The sequence below is a fragment of the Scomber scombrus genome, chromosome 3 (genome assembly GCF_963691925.1).
Source record: "Scomber scombrus chromosome 3, fScoSco1.1, whole genome shotgun sequence".
Lineage (NCBI taxonomy): Eukaryota > Metazoa > Chordata > Actinopteri > Scombriformes > Scombridae > Scomber > Scomber scombrus.
The window spans coordinates 17,311,250-17,331,227 of record NC_084972.1 but is presented as its reverse complement, the minus strand read 5'-3'; the positions used below and the strand labels follow the sequence as shown (position 1 = coordinate 17,331,227).

The 19,978-nt window shown below is 39.3% G+C and overlaps 2 protein-coding genes across 2 annotated transcripts; one reads left to right on the top strand and one right to left on the bottom strand.

Annotated features, from left to right (window-relative positions):
- Window positions 1-702: 702 nt before the first annotated feature.
- On the bottom strand, window positions 703-4,468 carry wdr77 (WD repeat domain 77). Its single transcript, XM_062415846.1, has 10 exons — window positions 4,142-4,468; window positions 2,952-3,137; window positions 2,727-2,868; window positions 2,523-2,572; window positions 2,163-2,233; window positions 1,893-1,950; window positions 1,611-1,682; window positions 1,415-1,523; window positions 1,262-1,330; window positions 703-1,178 (listed from the first exon to the last, which is right to left on the bottom strand). The coding sequence occupies exons 1-10, from the start codon at window positions 4,248-4,250 to the stop codon at window positions 1,034-1,036; spliced, it is 1,011 nt and encodes a 336-aa protein (XP_062271830.1). The 5' UTR covers window positions 4,251-4,468; the 3' UTR covers window positions 703-1,033.
- Window positions 4,469-6,255: 1,787 nt separating this feature from the next.
- pbrm1 (polybromo 1) lies at window positions 6,256-19,256 on the top strand. The gene is made up of 30 exons (XM_062443904.1): window positions 6,256-6,346; window positions 7,539-7,688; window positions 7,826-7,923; window positions 8,035-8,182; window positions 8,297-8,446; window positions 9,360-9,476; window positions 9,573-9,641; window positions 9,733-9,831; window positions 9,919-10,004; window positions 10,103-10,188; window positions 10,286-10,502; window positions 11,348-11,489; window positions 11,644-11,738; window positions 11,852-12,131; window positions 12,331-12,436; window positions 12,555-13,194; window positions 13,294-13,505; window positions 13,618-13,803; window positions 13,967-14,124; window positions 14,215-14,466; window positions 14,556-14,701; window positions 14,979-15,136; window positions 15,255-15,438; window positions 15,648-15,849; window positions 15,960-16,161; window positions 16,274-16,426; window positions 16,919-17,080; window positions 17,707-17,759; window positions 18,521-18,734; window positions 18,914-19,256. Exons 2-30 carry the CDS (start codon window positions 7,548-7,550, stop codon window positions 19,075-19,077), a joined length of 4,920 nt encoding a protein of 1,639 aa, XP_062299888.1. The 5' UTR covers window positions 6,256-6,346; window positions 7,539-7,547; the 3' UTR covers window positions 19,078-19,256.
- Window positions 19,257-19,978: the final 722 nt, after the last annotated feature.

Sequence of the window (19,978 nt, the reverse complement as noted above, 5' to 3'; positions counted from 1 at the left end):
GCCAAATGCTCATGCTAATAATGTTTATGTTATAGTTTGGTGTGATCGCATGCTAACATTACTAAGCAAAATCATTTTGACCTTATACTGGCACAAGAGGACAACTCAGGGGATCAACAAAGCCAATGGAGTAAAAGTCTTGGAAGCATAAATGGCTGTACAAACTTTTGCATCAATCTTTAAAGTCGTTGTCAAGACATTTTACAGAATAAACAAAAAGTTTGACCTGCTAGTGGTGCTAAATGACAAGTCACTGGACTATGAATATCAAAAGGTGTTTAGATTTTTCTATCTGGACTGACTCACAATACAATCCTTCGAGCCACGCCCCTAGTATGGCTAAAAATAACTTTCCATTATAGTAGGCCACACTAATGGTGTTCACCATCAATATAGAAAATGGCATCCAAGGACATTTATTATTTCAGTAAATTTTATATTATTGGCCATTTCACATTGTGCTGGAGACATTAAAATGATTGTCATCCACTGATGAGCAATGACACCTCACTTGACAGTGAGTGCAAATCACATGTATAATCTTGTTAATTTCTGAGCCACCCGCCCACACTTGTCACACATGAATACACTACCCTTGTTTGACCTGGCAGTACATAAATAGGGTTTGCCTCAGCCACACTGTTTCACTATCCACACACTGAGAAGATAAAAATAAAATAAGATGGAACAGCTTTTACAACATTAAATTACCTTTAATGTAAAACTTTTAATACAAATGGGTTGCCTTATATGTCAATACAGATGGATGGAAATGCTATACAGTATGAAAGACGTTGAGAGAAACTGTGTCATACAGTAGAGTTTTAATGCATCAAGGCAAGGTTTGGAAGAGAAAAAGTCAAATTATTGTGCATATATTTTGGGGTACTGAGTGACAATGACAGACATAAATCCATATCACCTGACCGACATATTAGATTTAATTCTTTAATTACACCCCTCAAAAATAGAGGGGAGGTGAAGTCATTTTAAACCTTGCTCTTCCAAGGTGTGTTGTGATCATCTCTTAGATCTAAGAGGAGTTGGAAGCTTCAGCAGCTGGATCCACCGTGTGGTGAAGCACAAGGTGATCCCAGCCTACAGTCGTGAGGGTGTTGGAGCCGCCATGGAGCCAAGACACACCTTTGACAAAGTCCTGGTGGCGCCGATCTCTAAATCTACAAAAGTAGAACACTTGATTAGTATTTTGAATGCTGCAGGAGACTGATCAGGTGATTAAGTATGAAGCTCTGTGACTCACATTTCTCGGAGTTCAGAATTCATAACAGCGATGGAAGAGTCATCACTAACGGAGGCTAGCAAGGAAGCACTGGAATAAAAAAAAAAAGAAGAGTTAACATTCAGAGAGGAGCAACACAAGAGATGATGAAGACTGACAGAATTTATTGTTTACCTATGTGTAGAGAAGGCAAGCCCGTTAACTCTGCGGCTGTGGACGCTCTGCATCCGAGCCGGCTCCGTTCCCAGGAAATCCTTCACTGTCACTCTGCCCATCTCATCACCTGAGGCACAATAAATATGATAAGAAACACAGGGACTACCAATTCAGTGTCTCTGTCACTCAAACAATCTGTGTTGATGTTCCTTACCAAAAGCAAAGGTGCTTCTGTGGTGGGGGTGCCAAGCTATAGTGGTAGGCGAACAGATGGGAGCTTCTTTATCTGAGACAAAACCACAGAGAGCAATGGAGAGATATATCAAAACACATGCAATACCAAGAAATGACATAGACAGACTATTGATAAGTACTACGTTGCTGGTGACACTTAATCTGTAATTTCCACTGTTGTTCTTGTTTAGCAAAATTAATTCCGGTACTGTCAACAACCTGGCAAAAGTGTTAGTTGTCCCAGTTGGGAAAGGTTGCTCACCTATTCTTGAGGCAGGTTTATTTGGCTTTCTTCTGTCCCACATCAACACACGGCCATCCTAAATGATGAACAACAGGTTAAGATGGATGACGTGTAGTTTTATATTACTTGTTTCTCTCACAACTGAACCATTTTAACTACAGCTGGATTATCTTTCTTACACAGTACGTATAATTAGAAATTATACATGCATCAGTTTTTACTGTTTATTATTTGTTTGTTGTTGTGTTCACAACACTGCATGGAAACTGATGATGACTGGTATCTTACTTGACCACAGGAGATGAAGAGGGAATCATCTGCAGGACTACAGGCAACACAGTTGATTGGCTGTGTGTGTGCTGAGGGGATGAATAAAGAGACATAATCAGTTATAATCTATTATGATTAAGTCTTTTCATTTTTCAGATGTAGCTAAAAGTGTATTTTAACAACAGAAAATATCTGGATCTGCACCGAAAATGACTGAATCTGCATCTGGATTTGTAGGTTATGTGGAAGAGAAGCATACACTTTGTGGCATATATTATACCCACAAAATAGAAACTTGAACTAAATGGGCTTTTAAGGTAAATCAACGTTGTCCTTTGATGTAGTTATTGTGATAAGAGTTTGGGGATATTCTCCTACCACTATACGTAGTGACAACCGTCTCCTGACCGAGATCCCAGACTTTAATTCTGTAGTGCAGAGAGGGGAAATAGATGAATTAAGATAAAAGGAATGATCAATTATACAAACAAAAAACATACACAAAAGTTAAAAACATGCCTCTGTTCTGCGGCAACACTTCATTAAACTGTGTGTATTCATGTAAATCAGAGTCTAACTAACTTGCAGTCCATGCTGCCAGTGACAGCACTGTTTGCTCCAGTTATGGGGCTCACTGTGGTGATGATATGGTCATGCTCCTGTTTGGTGAAACGATTCACCAGCAGGCGCTCATCCTCTGCCAGTTCCCAAAGTTCCAAGGCACCTAAACAATCAAACAAATCTAGTTTAACAATCAAATCTCAAGACCACTGCTTAATTTATAACTGAGATTATTCAGCATCTTACCAGAGTCTGATGCAACAACAATACCCTTCTCCGACACCCATTTGGCATCTACAACACCAGCCTCAGTCTGCACACCGGCTTTGCAGAATCCCTCATTGGGGGCCTGCTCAGGTTCACTGTAGATCCACACAGAGCCCTGCCAGCTCCTTCCAGAGAGGCTGGAGGCAGCAAGCAGCAGGGTGCCATCTGAGAAAAGAGATTATAATCAGATAAGAGTAACATTAACAAACACCTGTATTTTAATGCTGCAGTGACAGCTATAATTAAGAGTAAAATTCTTCAATTCGTCTGCCATCCAATCATCAAAGAAGCTCATCTTTAAGCTGTGAATTGCAGTTTTATCAACATACTTGCTATTTATTTAAAGATCCCCTCCACACATGTGTTAAGACATACAAAAACACTCTGCTAGAAACTATAACGTAACTCGTATGATTTTCCCCCTCAGAAAAAAAGTATATTTATCTTGTTAACATCCTTGAAATGACACCTGCTCCTTTCCCTCAGAAAATCCAGAATTTATGAAATTATAAATATATTTCAAAAGTTTAACTTCTGGACACAAGATGTCCTACTTTTTTTTAAACAATATTGAATTAGCTAAAAATGTGATATAATAAAAAAGATATAATACAGAGCAGGTATTTTCAATTTTTCCACAGTAACCTATTTGACCCAATTTCCCTCGAATCAGGGCTTGCGTTGGTCCTCTGGATAGGTTTAGCGAAACTACATCGAATTAAATAAAGTAATCGAAATTGGAAGATAACTCCTTCTTCGCTGTGAAGTCCATCATCAGTGTATGTTCACTGGAAGCTTCAAGTTTCCACATCACACTCGTTTAAACTGAATATTGGACCAGGCTTCAAAGCTAGTGGTAATGTCACAAATCCTACTTGTAGGCCCACCCTTTAAAATCAGATTTTCAATGACCTCAGGAAAACTTCACACTATCAGTAGATGAATGCAAAAACAGCTTTCTAGTGTCCAACTGCACATTTAAGCTCAAACAGTGGAAACAAGTAGAAAAACACAATTTGAATGGAGGGGGACATTTTGCTGGATTGTACATGCACCAGCTCAACCAGAAGACCAGTGCACATTACGCTTTTAATCAGACTAATAACAAACCAACTAGCTGCACCACGTGTTTACCTGAGTCACTAACACTAGTCTGCCTCTTTACCCACCTGCTCTGTATTGGGCCGAGCACAGATGCTTCTCCATGCATGCCGGAGCATTGGGGGGGATGTTCCAGCGGTTCTCCTTAATCATGCTGGTATCCACCGCACTTTTCATCTAGATAGCGCACCTGAAATCTTCACTAGCGACAAATATGGACCTCCAAACAACTGTCCTGCTATCGTAACGTTAGCTAGCTAGCGTCGCCGGCACCACAGACCAGCTTGTTTGCGATTGATCGTATCCTAAAAACACGATTGTGTCTGTGTTGCGTTAAAATACAACAATAGGTGATGTTGCTTGAGTTGCCCTCTCAAGAATGAATGAACAAGTGAGCGGCCACACATGGGGCCGACAATACGCTTCCTGCTCCGGGTCTCTTCTTCTTCATCGCCTGCTTTGAGGTTTATTGGTGCAACACCGCCACCAGCTGGCGGTAAGCGATAATATATAATTAGTTTGTTCTCTCTCCATGATACTTGCCACGCTCCTCATACCTCAATGCATAGGCAAAGTTATGACTTTACTACCACATTTTTTGTCTCTTTAAAAATAAACGTATCATCATACAGTCCTCGCAATTAGGTAACCTAATTATATTTAAGCAGTCTATCAATCAATAAATCAATAAATCAATCTTTATTTATAGAGCACCTTTGCCTTTATTTTAAGTAGCTGGCATAGAGGCCAACAGGAAACAGGGAGAGAGAGAGTAGGGAATGACAACAAAAGTCCCTCACCAGAGTCAAACCAAACGTTGCGATTATGTGGCATGTGCTGTAATCACTCAGCTACTAAAACGCTGGTGAGCATTTAATTTTTAATGTTGTCTGGACCACAAGCTCTCCTTGGCAAGAGACATTTTGTTTTCCCAAGAAATTGGGAGAGGGGGTTTTGGTTTTCTTTGATTGTTTCAGACATTGGCTGTTTCTGACTGATCTGCATGACGACCGTGCAGGACAATGTCCTGAGAATGGCCAGAAGAGCAAGAGCCCCACACTTCAAAATATAGACGACAAGTATTCTGGCTTTATAGATGTGAATTTCAAGCTTTGGCATTACATGATAAATGGAGCAAACTTGATTGGCTGATGTTGGTTCAATTTGAGACAGTATCGATTGCTTATCTTTGTAGTCCCGGATGTTTGATCAGAATTTTTTAACTCAAATTTTAGGATCTGAATTTGGCCATCAAATTAGAGCAACTTGAACATACTAGATAACTTTTTAACACATCAATTTGTGACTCAGATTTTTTGAACACTGGAAAATAAAACTAAAAATCAGTTATTGAAAATTTGAAGAGTTGAATTCAGAGGCAAACATTTCAGATACATAATTTCAATACAAAAAAAATATTCAGTGCTATTCAATGGCTTTTAAATTTCAAAATCTGGTGAGACAGATTGCCTCAAGGTTCATTTGGTAACTTTTCTTGAACTTTTAACCGAATTTCGTGGTCCTACCGAGCAGTTTAGGTTTGCTCAGTTGTCATGAAACTAGATCTTTCCATGATTCTGGGTAAATGTAGGCAGAGTGGATTAGTCAGTTAATCAATTAGTTGATTATTCGATTATTTGATAGATTGATGGAGAATTAATAGGCAACTATTTTGATTATTGAGTAACCTTTTAGGTATTTAAAGCAAAAGTGCCAAATACCTGCTGTTTTAAGGCTCTTGGAGAATTTGTTGCTCTTCTTGGTCTACATTACTGTGAATTTAATTGGGTGGACAAAACAAGACATTTGAGGATATCTTGTAGAGAAACTGTGAGAGTCTGAATAACCTGTGTGTGTACTACAGTCTGACACTGGATGTAGCTACAGTCTAACTGCGTCAGGTGTTCAAACCAGTTTCCAATGAACCACAGACAAGTTATGTAGATATGTTCTTATATTTTTGATTGCATGTCCTGTGATAAAGAAAAGTAAAGTGAGCATTAGGTGCCAAACAAGAAGCATTCTTATTAATTATAACGCTCTGAATTGTAGTGGAGGGGAAGTATAATTAGCAGATGGAAATACTCAAATAAAGTACATGTATCTTTAAACTGTCTACCATGGATATAAGCTTTTATTATGAAGGTAAATAAGCGGAAGTGTCAGCTAGCCTGTTGCTAACTTCACACTTCTGTCCCTCTGACTAAAATCGATAAGTGATTGGCTTTCTTGATGGTTAAGATTTTGTGGGTGTATTGACGTATCCGCGAAAGGTAAGCACACAACTATGTTAAGTTGTTAAACTGAAATATTGTGTGAACATCAAGTGTCGTCGAAGCTTTAAGCGGCTGCTTTGTAACATTATTACAGTGATGCCTTTGTCTCGGCTCTAACGCTGGATGATGGAGAAGGCTAGCTCATATTTATAGCTAACGTTAGCTGTCTGGTGGTTTGTGTCTGTGTGTCTGCACACTGAGCGGCGGTCAGGTACGTGGACAGACAGCTGCTGCTGCTCTGTACGTGTGCTCATTGCCAGTGTGCTCACTGGACTGCAGTAGTGCGCAGCTGGCTGACATTAGGGAACATTTTTGGTGAGTCAAACCTGCAGACCTGCCAGCATTTGGTCCTGCTGCAAGAGGAAAGGTTATTGCAGGTGATACAAGGCAGCTGGCAGGGTTGTCACCTTTTTTTTTTTTATAAAATAAGGAACATAAAACGTATCGAGAGGCTGTATGGATTTGTAAAAAAAAAAAATACCCCCCCCCCCAAACATTTGAATTGCTAAATTATACTGCTACATGAGCAGAATTCTCAAGTAAAGCATTTAATTAGGGTCCATTTTAATTAGGGGTCAATGTACACCTGTGACAAATCTTCATCATGGATCGCATGTGGGAAGTTACTTTTAATGTAAAAAAAAAGACAATCCAGCAAAATATTCCTAGATTAATAGTTTTAAAGTCTTCCACGAACAGTTTGGAAGAAATATTTTCATTTTTTTCCATTCATCAATGTTCTTTATTGCTTATCCTAGAGGGTATCATGTACTGTTTTCACAGTTTTTACAAAAATAATAAATGGTTTATGAATTGTATTGGCTTTTTATTCTGACTGTGATAAATATTTTGCTAAGTCATTCTGATACCTGTAAAATGAGAGACACAAACCTCTCAACAGACATAAACACTCATTTATTAAGGACTGCTTAGTTCTTCAATATTGTAAAGGTAACCAGTGGAACACGCCTTACATCATATTGTACTAAGCGTAAATAGCAATAATTATACTTTTCTGTAACAAATCAATAAAAAAATCAGTAAAGAAAGTCCAGCCAGTGTCCCTCATTGAGGTTATTATTTCTGTTTGTAGAGTTTATACAATGTTTAGATGTTGTTGTTCATGTCTCTATTGCGAGATCTTGTCAATGCAGTGATACTTGTTACTTTACTGGCTCTCTTACTTCAGGGGTTCGTCATGGCCTTGAAAAGAAGAAGGGCGACCTCCCCCTCAAGCAGTGTGAGTGGAGGAGATTTTGACGATAGCCAGACTTCATCTTTAGTGCCTTCAATTGGGAGAAAGAGGAGAAGGACCTCAAACATTCCAACTGTGGATCCTGTAATTTTACAGATTTCAGTTATTGTTATTTTTTTCTTTAACATACTCTCAGAATTTTGATATCATGCAAATTGATTTGTTAACAGACATCGGGAAGGACATGCATCCTGTTTAGTGTTTAATGTTTGCCTTTGCAGATTGCTGTATGTCACGAACTGTACAACACAGTCAGAGATTACAAGGATGACCAGGGCAGGATGTTGTGCGAGCTGTTCATCAGAGCTCCTAAACGAAGGTGAGAAGAGAGTGCAGATCTATTATTATATCCTGAAATTACTTTTAATACTAATCTAGCAATTCAACACAAACATTAGACTGAATATTTACAAGTCTCTATATCTTAAAGGAATCAACCAGACTATTACCTGGTGGTGTCTCAGCCTATTGACATGATGAAGATCCAGCAGAAATTAAAGATGGAGGAGTATGATGATGTTGAACAAATCACCAGTGACTTTCAGCTCTTATTCAACAATGCAAAAACCTATTATAAGGTAAAAAAACATATTATCCAGAACATAAAAAACAATTACAGTTGTGTATTTGATGTGTGAAGGAAATAAAAGAATGGCTCAGGCTGTTACTATAAATGTCTTTTATGTGTGTAGTCTGACAGTCCTGAGTACAGGGCAGCCTGTAAACTGTGGGACCTTTACTTGCGAACCAAGAACGAGTTTGTTCAGCGAGGGGAATATGATGACGATGATGAAGATGGGTATGATGCACAAGACAACCCCGGAGGGTCCACTGAAGATGAGGTGACACTCGCATACGTTACTGAAAGCATGGAATTATCATGACTCTTCATTTAGTGTGTAGGGCAAACCTCAACCTCCACTGTGGTACATGATGTACAAGATATGTCTTTTCTTCTAAACACTACCAAGAACAATAAATGACAGAAAATGTTAGAGCTGCAACGATTAATCGATTCGATGAAAATGAATTGCCGATCACTTTGATAATTTCTTTTGAGTCCTATTTTTAAAGAAAAATGTCCAAATTCTCTTGTTGTAGCTTCTCAAATGTGAATATTTTGTGTTTTACTTAATCTTCTATTACAGTGAACTGAATATCTTTGAGTGTGGGACTGTTGGTCAGGAATAAACAAGACATTTTAGGTTGCATCTCTGGCTTTGGGAAACAGTGATAGACATTTCTCACATTTTATAGACCAAACAATTAATTGGTTAATCGAGAAAATAATTGACAGATTAGTTAATAATGAACATCATTTCGTAGTTGCAGCCCTAGAAACTTAATACATACAACCCGGATTTCCTTTGTGATTGGTATATACTGTATAATCTGAAGAATTTTTAGCATTTTGTTGTATTCATTTTTATAATGTCTAAATAATTAAAGTACATAAAGCACGATCATAGCTGAATGCATTACACTTTACACTGCTGTGATAGTCTTATATTGTCAGTTATATCAAGTGAAATCACACTGCAAACAAATTTCACCACTGACAGATTTAGAGTTTCAGTTGTTTTAAGGAAAAACGATATTTTAACTTTCAGTACTTAAAATTATTGACCAGTACAGTCACAGTAGAGTAGTTGTCTTCCACTATAGTTTGAATATATATGTACATGCAATATTTATATCATTGATGGTGATACTGTATTTCCTTGCCTAAGCTATGTGACTATTTGTATACACCAGAGTGCACCTACCTGCTTGAGAGAGGTCCTTGAACAGCTGCTAGATGCCGTGGTGTCTTACACAGAGCCTACCGGCCGTCTGGTCAGCGAGCTCTTCCAGAAGTTGCCCTCCAAAGTGGTAGGGAGCACCTCAGTATGACTTAAGAAATGATCATAAAAATGAGTGATTTGGCTTTGATGTAGAGTTTCCCCATCTTCTGTCTTTTTAATTTAGCAATATCCAGATTATTATGCCATCATTAAGGAGCCAATAGATCTGAAAATCATTGCTCAAAAGATTCAGGTATGACACTTTATCTTCCTCCTTTAAATATACTTTGAGTTATTGACAACACTTTGCCGATAAAATGTCCAATAAATGTATTTGCTTTTAGATGGGCCACTACAGGAGTGTTAGCGCAATGGCTAAAGACATAGATCTGCTCGTCAAAAATGCCAAAACTTATAATGAGCCTGGATCGCAGGTGTTTAAGGTGAGCTTGTAATTAAGAGTATGATACTCAGTGCATGGCATTAGCAGTATTTGACGTACAAACCTGTGACCTACATATGTGTTCCAGGATGCAAATACCATTAAAAAGATTTTTGCACAAAAGAAGTCTGAGATGGAGCACGGAGAACCAATTAAGTCCAGCATTCGCATCAGGTACAAAGGAGACAACACTGGGAATAATGTGGAATAAAGTCATGTGAACTTTTGATTTGAACTCTGTCACTACCTCTGTTTTTGTCTGTCTCTGACAGAAATAGAAGGACTGCACAGGGAGACCGCCTCTCAGCTATCACCATGGCTCTTCAGTATGAAAGTGATGAGGAAGGCATACTCTCGGGTACTTTTTATTTCCATATTTAACAGACGTGCATCCACTGGGTATTGCAGTGTGACAAATATATCATTATTTGTTTATCTCTTCTTTCATCTTTTAGGGTCCGTGCACTATGATGAGGGGGAATCTGAGGCAGAGAGTATGACCTCCAACATGGACATGAGTAACCCCATCTTCCAGCTGTATGAAGCTGTACGAGGTGCCAGGAACAGCCAAGGCCAGCTGATCTCTGAACCTTTCCTGCAGCTGCCCTCAAGGAAGGACTATCCCGATTACTACCACCAGATCAGTCAACCCATCTGCCTTCATCAGATCAAGTATGGCAAAAACAGAATTAGCCTCACTTCATGTGTTCATACGTGTCCACAATAGCCATACAATTTTAATGCTCAACATTGTTTGTGTGGTTACAGTAACCACAGCATCTCTAATAGGGAATTTCTTTTCATTTTTTCCCCACCTTTTCTGATGTCGAACACACATTTAATATCTTTTGACAATTTTTTAAATCCAAATATTAAAATTGAAAGCCCTTTGCTAAAAAATTAGCAGTAAGCCTGTGAAAAAACGAAATAAAAGAGTAATGACTCTGGGGTTTAATACCTATTTAAGTAAAACATTTCAATAAAGAAACCCCCCCAAAAAAACAAATCTCCAAAGCATGCATTCACTGATATTATATGATAGTTTGGTGAAGATTACCTGAGAATATCTGTTCAATTGTGAAGTTTTGGTAACCTTTTCAAAAAGGTTCTGAAAAACAAAAAGCAGGTGTATAAATAGTTGCTGTGAATTTACAATGAAGATGTGTCAAATTATAGAAACATTTAAAAGGTATTAACAACCCTTTTCATTACATTAGTGTTTATTACAGTGGAAAGTGTTTGTGGCAATAATACAAAAATGTACCTTTTCATATAACCTTTCCAAACAGAAATGTATCAGAATTTGCAAACAGAACTTTAATGGACACCAATTCTGCTTCTACCTTTATTCTTTTCTAATTTGTACATGTTTTCATCATTGATTTGTTTTCATTTTGTTTCACCAACATTCTCTCTTTTTTTTATTTTCTACCCCTATGGCATCATACACACTCACTGTACAGTACAGTATTTCTGTGCCCTCCTTCCCAAATATGAGAGCCCGTAATTCCCCACAGGAACAAGATGAAGAACAATGAGTATGAGAGCGTTGAGCATATCGACTCTGATCTGACCTTGATGTTTGAGAATGCCAAACGCTACAATGTTCCTCACTCCTCCATCTACAAGCGTGCGCTCAAACTTCAACACATTCAGCAGGTCAGTACAAACTTCCACTTGTCATTGTTGTGCATCTGTGTTGGATTTGCTGAGAAGGTTTTACATGTTTTGTGCATTGTTGAATACCAAAGACATGGTGATTTTAAGTAGAATACTAACTATTTGAATTATATATCACCTGTTATCTGTCTAGATGAAGAGAAAGGAGCTTTTACAGAGAGATGATGATGATGGAGACAGCATGCTCTCCTCTGCCACGTCCGACACCAGTAGCACAAAGAGAAAAAGGTGCCCATTGTCACATTTTACTTCCTTAACTCTCTATTGTTGATTGGGGTTTTTTTTGAAGGAGAGAGAGTATCCTTGTAACATTTCTTTGTCATTTTGTACCTTATTCCCAGTCACAAGAAGAATACAAAGAAAAACCGAATGAAAGCTCTCTTCGCCGCTGTGGCTGAGGCACGGGAAGCTGGCACTGGTCGTAGACTGTGCGACCTCTTCATGGTCAAGCCCTCCAAGAAGGACTACCCGGACTACTACAAAGTCATCCTGGAACCAATGGACCTAAGGATGATTGAGCACAACATTCGATCAGACAAATACATGACTGAAGATGCAATGGTGGAAGATATGAAGCTGATGTTCCGCAATGCTCGACACTACAATGAAGAAGGCTCCCAGGTAAGATACTTAGCACTTCATTTATGCTTTTTTTAAAGCAGTTTTTAAGTTCTCAATCAATAATCTTTCTGACAGATTCACACGTCTGAAAAAATATTTAATTGAAGGTTATAATCAATTGTAAGTAAGCTGTATCATGAGAGAAAGTTTGTACAGAATGCAAGAGCTCTTCATGATGAACCCCTTTGATGTATTTAAGGTCTACAATGATGCTGACATCCTAGAGAAGATTATGAAAGACAGACGCAAGGATCTTGGGCCAGCGACAGATGATGATGACATGATGTCCCCAAAGTTGAAAATAAGTATGTGACTTCACTTGACAGAATCAAATTGAGGCAAATGTGTGAGTTAGTTACCTCTCAAACAGTGGATTGGTCACTAGTAACACACATACACTTCTGTTATTTTATTTGATTGCAGGAAAGAACAGCATTACTCTGAAGAAGTCCAAATATCTTACACCTTTACAGCAAAAGTTGAATGAGCTCTATGAGTCCGTCAAGAACTACACAGATAAGCGTGGCCGTCGCCTCAGCACAATCTTCCTGCGGCTGCCGTCCCGTGCTGAGCTGCCTGATTACTACATCGCCATCAAGAAACCGGTGGACATGGAGAAGATCAAGAGCCACATGTTGGCCAATAAGTACCAGGATGTGGATGCACTTGTGGAGGACCTGGTGCTCATGTTCAACAATGCCTGTACTTACAACGAGCCTGAGTCGCTGATATACCGCGACGCTCTAGTGCTGCACAGGGTGCTGTTAGAGACGAGGCGTGACCTGGAGGGAGGAGATGACGGCCATGTGCCAGATGTGCCACGCCTCATCCAGGAACTTGTCCGCAGTCTCTTTGTGTCAGTGCTTGGTCACCAAGACGATGAGGGCCGTTGCTACAGTGATTCACTGGCTGAGATTCCTGCCCGCGATCCTGCTAATCCTGAAAAGCCGCCACTCAATTTTGAGATTATCCGAAAAAATGTAGATCGAGTTCGTTATAAAAGGCTGGATGTCTTTCAGGACCACATGTTTGAGGTGCTGGAAAAGGCCAGGCGTTTGAACAGGTGAGGTACTGTTGAAATTATTTTGCTGTGCATCGATGTTGTAGGATTATTATATCAAAACGAAGCCAAAGTTAGTGTTACACCATATGTTCATTACAGGACCGACTCTGAGATATTTGAAGATGCTGTGGAGCTGCAGCAGTTCTTCATCAGGATCAGAGACGAGCTGTGCAAGAATGGAGAGATCTTGATGTCTCCCGCTCTCAGCTATACCTCCAAGCATCTGCATAGTGATGTGGAAAAGGAGAAGAAAGAGAAGCTTCCCAAGGAGTTTGAGGAAGACAAAATCAAGAGGGAAGAGGAGAAAAGGGGTACTCCTTGTTTTAAGTATTTATGAAAGATCACAGTATCTAAAAGTGCTGACGTACCATGCGTTGTCTAAGCATGTACCCTTGTTTTACTGAGTGTGTTGTGAATTCCCAGAAGCTGAGAAGAGGGAGGACTCTGTTGGAGGATCATGGCAGTCTGGCCTGCAGCGCACATACAGTCAGGACTGCAGCTTCAAGGACAGTATGTACCATGTTGGAGACTATGTGTATGCGGAGCCTGCAGAACCTAACCTCCAGCCTCATATCATCTACATTGAACGCCTTTGGCAAGATGACACTGGTCAGTCCTTTAGCATTAATCAGAAAATAAATAGTATTTGTAAGAAAAGCAGTATTCATATTTATTATCCGACAGTATCTCAAGTCAGTGTTCCATTTCAGTAAGGCATTGTTTTTAATGAGACCAGACCTTAGTCTGATTTTTCCATTTTTAATAAATGCAGGTGAGAAGTGGCTGTATGGCTGCTGGTTCTACAGGCCAAATGAAACATTTCATCTTGCCACACGCAAGTTCTTGGAGAAGGAAGTATTTAAGAGCGACTATTACAACAAAGCTCCTGTCAGCAAGATTCTGGGCAAATGTGTGGTCATGTTTGTGAAGGTAAATGCTGTTTCTTTGTTTTTGAGCATTGGCTGTTTGAATGTGTATTCAGTTTTGACCAGATATTTGTGTGGGTGTGTGGGAATTTAGGAGTACTTCAAACTCCACCCAGAAGGCTTCAGAGCCGACGATGTCTTTGTTTGTGAGTCACGCTACTCTGCCAAGTCCAAGTCCTTCAAGAAGATCAAGATGTGGACCATGCCCTTGAGCTCAGTACGGTTTGTTCCTAGAGAGGTCCCCCTGCCTGTAGTCCGTGTGGCATCCATGTTTGCTACCAAACAAGAGGAGAAACCACCAGAGATCACAGATGACAGCAAATTGACAGATGGTATTGTAGACAAGGTAAATTCTAATTGATCATTTCTGTAGAGATTAACAGAACAGTCATTCGAAATACAGCCTGTTGTCAGGAAATAAATTTGTGTCTGCAGGAGAGGGAGGATGTTCCAATGGATATGACCAACGGGGAGCCAGGATGTCAGTACTTTGAGCAGCTCTGTTACAACAACCTGTGGCTGAAAGTGGGAGACTGTGTCTACATAGGTTCTCATGGACTAGTGCGCCATCGAGTGGGCAGGTGGAGTAAATGCATTAATATACTGAATAGTATATGCATACTGTATAAAAGTCTTATTAGCATACGGTACGTGTTAGATGCTGTTTAATACAAATAGCCTAAATGCTTTAGTTCTAAATGTCCACGGGACACGTCACCTGGATCTCATCCTTTATGAGCTCTTGGACTCCATATGGGTGGATGTGTGTGTAGTTTGCATTATCTATATGTATATATATATATACAAAATTTGACTGATTTTCAAAGTGCAGCTTAAACTTTTTAAAAAACTGAACAGGATTGAGAAAATGTGGATGCGAGATGGAGCAGGCTACTTCTACGGGCCCATTTTCATCCACCCAGAGGAAACAGAGCATGAGCCCACTAAAATGTTCTACAAGAAGGAAGTGTTTCTTAGCAACCTCGAGGAGACTTGTCCCATGACCTGCATCATAGGTATCCTCCCTTACGTACATTGTGTTGAACTCAAAACCAGCAATTTATATTTACAAAATTCTACTTAGAATAATGTTTCTTGTTTATAGTTCAGTGAATCATGTTGCTTGTTTCACAGGAAAGTGTATAGTGTCGTCCTTCAAGGACTACCTGTCATGCCGGCCAACTGAAGTGCCTGAAGAGAATGTTCTGCTCTGTGAGAGCCGCTACATCGAGAGTGAGAAGCAGATGAAGAAGTTCAAGGGTCTTAAGCGCTTTTCACCATCTGGGAAGGTGGTGGAGGATGAAATCTACTATTTCAGGTGAATAACTAATTGCATGTGTATGTAATGCATGACTGTCTCTATTCATAAACTGATGCTGGATAAAATAACATTTTATACCCTGTTTTGTGATTGTCTGTCAGCTTCATGAAAGAAAAAGTTGCAGTATTGCAGTCAGATGTTCTTACATGAAGAAACTTGAAGAGGTGGATTTATTACCTAGCATATTTTCTGATTTTCTTATGCAGGAAGCTCATAGTGCCCCAGAAGGAACCGTCTCCTCTGCTGGACAGGAAAATTGAGGAACTGGAAGCTAAGTTTGCTGATATGACAGATGAGGAGCTAGAGGATCTTGGGGATGATGATGGCGAGCTAGGGGATCAGTCTCTTCCTCAGATACAATCTTCCATGTCTAGTGACATGGATATCATGCCTTATACCCCTCCACAGGTCAGGCTGGGTATATTCAATTACACATGTAAAATAAAATAAAAAATAAAAATTAACAGAAGCTGGTAGCATTTTTTTTGGTAATTAGCACTCCTGTCTATTTCTTGCAGTCCACACCAAAATCCATAAAGGGTCTTTCAAAGAAAGAGGGCTCAAAGCGGAAGATCAACATGAGTGGCTACATCCTGTTTAGCAGTGAGATGCGGGCGGTCATAAAAGCTCAGCACCCAGACTTCTCCTTCGGGGAGCTGAGCCGCCTCGTTGGCACAGAGTGGAGGAACCTGGAGAGTACAAGGAAAGCAGAATATGAAGGTGAGAAGGAACCTTTATTAATCTTCATTAATTCTAGTACTAATCTAGATGTATGTGCTTCAAATATTGTAAAAGATATAAGATTTATATCTCATATTTTATTGTGTTGCAGAGCGAGCAGCTAAAGTGGCCGAGCAGCAGGAGCGTGACAGGGCCCAGCATCAGACGTCCCCTAGAACAGGTACCCCAGTAGGGGCACTGATGGGGGTGGTGCCTCCTCCAACCCCCATGGGGATGCTAAATCCCAGCATGACGCCTGTGTCAGGTAACCCCTCATAGATCCAGATGGGTCTGCAGTGTACTCTAGAAGGCTGGAATAAGAAGCTGAACTGCTAGATTTATTTACATTTTTAAGTTTCCTACTCACATTCATATCAGCATGTTTGTGATGTTGCAGTGCTGTGATTTAATTTTTATTGCCTCTAACATTATTTCTTTTAACGCATAAGCCCAAACCTTGATTGGTGTCGCTCACGGGGAGTGTTTTCATCTAAATGAAGAACGGGAAGTTAAAATGTTGTTGTACACCATTTAAGAATTGGGCTTAAATTAATGCTTGAGAGTAGTGCCTGTGCATCTAATTGTTCTCATTGTGCTTTTTTAAATTTTTTATTGCCATTCATGTCAAGCATTGTGATCTGGAGATTACATCAAAGCATATAAATTAACATATAAATGCATGCTTGGTAGTGAAGTAGTCGATGCATGTTTGACTGATGCATGTTGCTGTTTTGTGTTACTACTGTTCCTTCTTAAGAAGGTATGATGGGTGCATATAGGTCAGCTATGATGCCCCCGCAGGGCCATGTTGAAGGCATGGTTAGTATGACTGGCATACCACCACATCACATGGGGGTGCCTGTCTTTCCCCAACATCTCCTGTCCGTTATGCCTGGGTTCCCTGGAATGCCGTACTTTGGTAAGAGTGCTGTCATAGCCACCCCACCTGCCACGCAGTTGCTTCCTGTCTACCAATCTGACTTGCTGGAGGGGCTACCTGTACCAATAGGCTGAGGTCTTTAAATTGCTGACTAGTCAGTTGAGAGCACATAGCTTCAGCTGGGACTAGGTAATTTGTTCAGCTCATTACCTTGTTGGTAATCTGGTTGACACACACTCACACAAAAGAGTTAATCTCTTTACCACAATGTAGATTATACTATAAATTGAGAAAATTGTATTTATTCTTTAATGATTGGCATTCCCGAGAGTTCTAACAGATAAAATTACACTGATTGATTTGTAGTATTGGATTTTTATTTAGTATTTGTGATATGAACCCATATCAAGTGGCATACTGCACTTTTTTGATATTTATAAAATACTAAGGATAAATATTATACTTAGTATAATGTTTCATGTTCAGAATTAGAATCAGAAACAGGTTTATCGCCAAATAGGTTGGGGGAGAGGGCAAGTAATGTAAAATACAAGAAACATAAGTGACAAATGAACAACAACTATTTAAAAAAAATAATACAGGGCTGTGCAGTAATGTGAAAAATATTGTGAGGGACATTGTCTTTATATTGAATATCCTCACAGGCATCAACAGTATGGGAGGTGGACCTGGAGCAGGAAACATTCATGGATCACAGGTAATCTGTGCTGTGAAGGAAAGTAAATTAATTTGATTTCATTTAATTTTATTATCATATTTTGCAGAACTTTGCAGAACACAAGGCGTACATTGTTATGGCACACATACAAAACAGATGACTTTTTTTTTTTTTTTAGCTAAAACAAACACTGAATATATAACATATCACATCAGATATTATAATAAGTAGCTGCAGTGCAATCAGTTTCATCACATCACTTGCTTTAACATTGAGTGCTTACCTACACAGGTTAAAAAAAATCCACATGAGCTGGGTGTAATACACAAGAACCTAGCGTAACATTAAAATTGGCCTCCTGAAAACCCAGACTGAGGAACAAAAGAGCTTTTTAATCTGTTCAGTTTAATCTGTGAACTCTAAATCTTCTGTTTGATGGCAGAATCTGATATTCTTATGACTGAAAACTACGTCAGTTCAGAGTTGAGATGCATGTTGCCCATAAAATCAAGAAACTGTTAAAATTGAGTTCACCTTAAATCATCCTAAAACCTTATCAGATATGAGAGTGAGATTCTTTTTTCAGTGTTTTATTCCAGGTTTGAATAGTTGACTAAAATGGCAAATCTTGTGCTTAAAGTCTTAATGAGACTTGACCATTATGTGACAGTTACACAATGTTTGCACAGTTAGACATTAAACACAACAAGAATTTTCAATGTGAAGAAAGTAATTAAGATAAAATGCTGTCTGTTCCCATTTGAGAAATGATAGACCTCATTTTATTATATTCTGTGTAGATGGGTTTGATGGGCTCTGGGCAGCAGGCTCCACCGCCATACCCAGGACAAGGCCAGATTGGACAACCTGCACTCCAACAGCCCTCCACTCCGTTGTTTGTGTCCCCTCCTGCCAAGTCTCAGAGGCTGCTCCACTCTGAGGCATATCTTAAATACATCGAGGGCCTTACTGCAGAATCCTCTACTATTAGCAAGTGGGACCAAGCCCTTTCAGGTTAATCTTGTTTTTTTCTTTGCCATTGATTAAATCTGCACAAAATGTTGATGACTTGGGGTAATAAAGCGTGGAGATCACGCTTGTTCAGCTTTTATCATTTAAAAATGCATTTAAAATGGTGAAATTTCTCTCACAAGCTGTAGATTTTTTATTGCAATTTGTTTTTGCACTTTCAGTTCAAAAACAAGATGTGCGTCTGACAAAGGAGCAAGAGAGCAGACTACCATCCCATTGGCTGAAGAGTAAGGGGGCCCACAAGACAATGGCCGATGCACTTTGGCGACTCCGCGACTTAATGCTGCGAGACACCTTAAACATCCGTCAGACGCATAACCTGTAGCATGCTCATATTCTGAGCCTCTGTACCCAGACCTGTGAGACAGGAAGAAGGGACAAGCTCGCTAAAAAGTTTTGTGTTGTCGTTATATTGAAAAAATGTGTTTGTATTCATATGAGCTGCTTTCTGTGTTGAAGCTGTTTTCCGTTTTACATTTCAGATATACTGTTCCAAGTGCATTATTGTTACGACTGTCATTCTGTGATGAATGCCTTCATGCTTTCATGATTAAAATGTGAAGAGTTGAATATATGGACTGTTGTATGTTGATATTTGAGATGCTTCACCTGAACTGTATTATAATAGCAGTCACTGTTTTAATTTTAGCATCTTCTAAAACTCATGAGTTAAAGAAGACCATACATTTGACTTCTATATATAGCCATCATATGGTGGTTAGGAAAATTATGAATCGGTTTACTGGAATATTTAAAGTGGTCACCCACTCAAAAATGTGTTTTTCTTCCTGTTCCTTCAGTTGGATGTTTGAGCTTCACTGTGTAGACTGATGTCTGTGCAGAGTTTAATACTAAAAAGCTGATTTTACATTTATTTGTTAAAAGTGGAAAGTTTCATTTGAAATTAATATTTGCATATTCATGGGTTCTGACTTACTGATGAGGGAGAAGTAGGATATAATTGCCTTGTTTTTGGAGATTATTGAACTTTTTTATGGGAAAAACAGACACAAATTATTATTCCAAGGAAAGTATATTTATATATCTCAAAACATGTCTGGAAAACCTCTTTAATAGTTATTTGTGAAAATAGTTGTGTAAATCTCGTATGTGTAAGCAGTTGTGTTATCCTGCTGCACTTCAAGCCAAACAAGGGGCGTGCCTTACAGCGGTGGGCTGACATGTGCGCCTGCGCAGTGTAGTGACCGCGCAGTTCCTTTTTGCTG

What these genes read in the sequence shown, in the direction of transcription:
- wdr77 (XM_062415846.1), bottom strand. Translation starts at nt 4,250, where the DNA reads ATGAAAAGTGCGGTGGATACCAGCATGATTAAGGAGAACCGCTGGAAC. An exon ending in ACTGGCAGCATGGACTGCAA is followed by an intron (nt 2,573 to 2,726) that starts GTTAGTTAGACT and finishes TCTGCACTACAG; the next exon opens with AATTAAAGTCTGGGATCTCG. An exon ending in CTTGCCTTCTCTACACATAG is followed by an intron (nt 1,331 to 1,414) that starts GTAAACAATAAA and finishes TTTTTATTCCAG; the next exon opens with TGCTTCCTTGCTAGCCTCCG.
- pbrm1 (XM_062443904.1), top strand. Translation starts at nt 7,548, where the DNA reads ATGGCCTTGAAAAGAAGAAGGGCGACCTCCCCCTCAAGCAGTGTGAGT. An exon ending in GAGGGTCCACTGAAGATGAG is followed by an intron (nt 8,447 to 9,359) that starts GTGACACTCGCA and finishes TGTATACACCAG; the next exon opens with AGTGCACCTACCTGCTTGAG. An exon ending in TCATTGCTCAAAAGATTCAG is followed by an intron (nt 9,642 to 9,732) that starts GTATGACACTTT and finishes ATTTGCTTTTAG; the next exon opens with ATGGGCCACTACAGGAGTGT.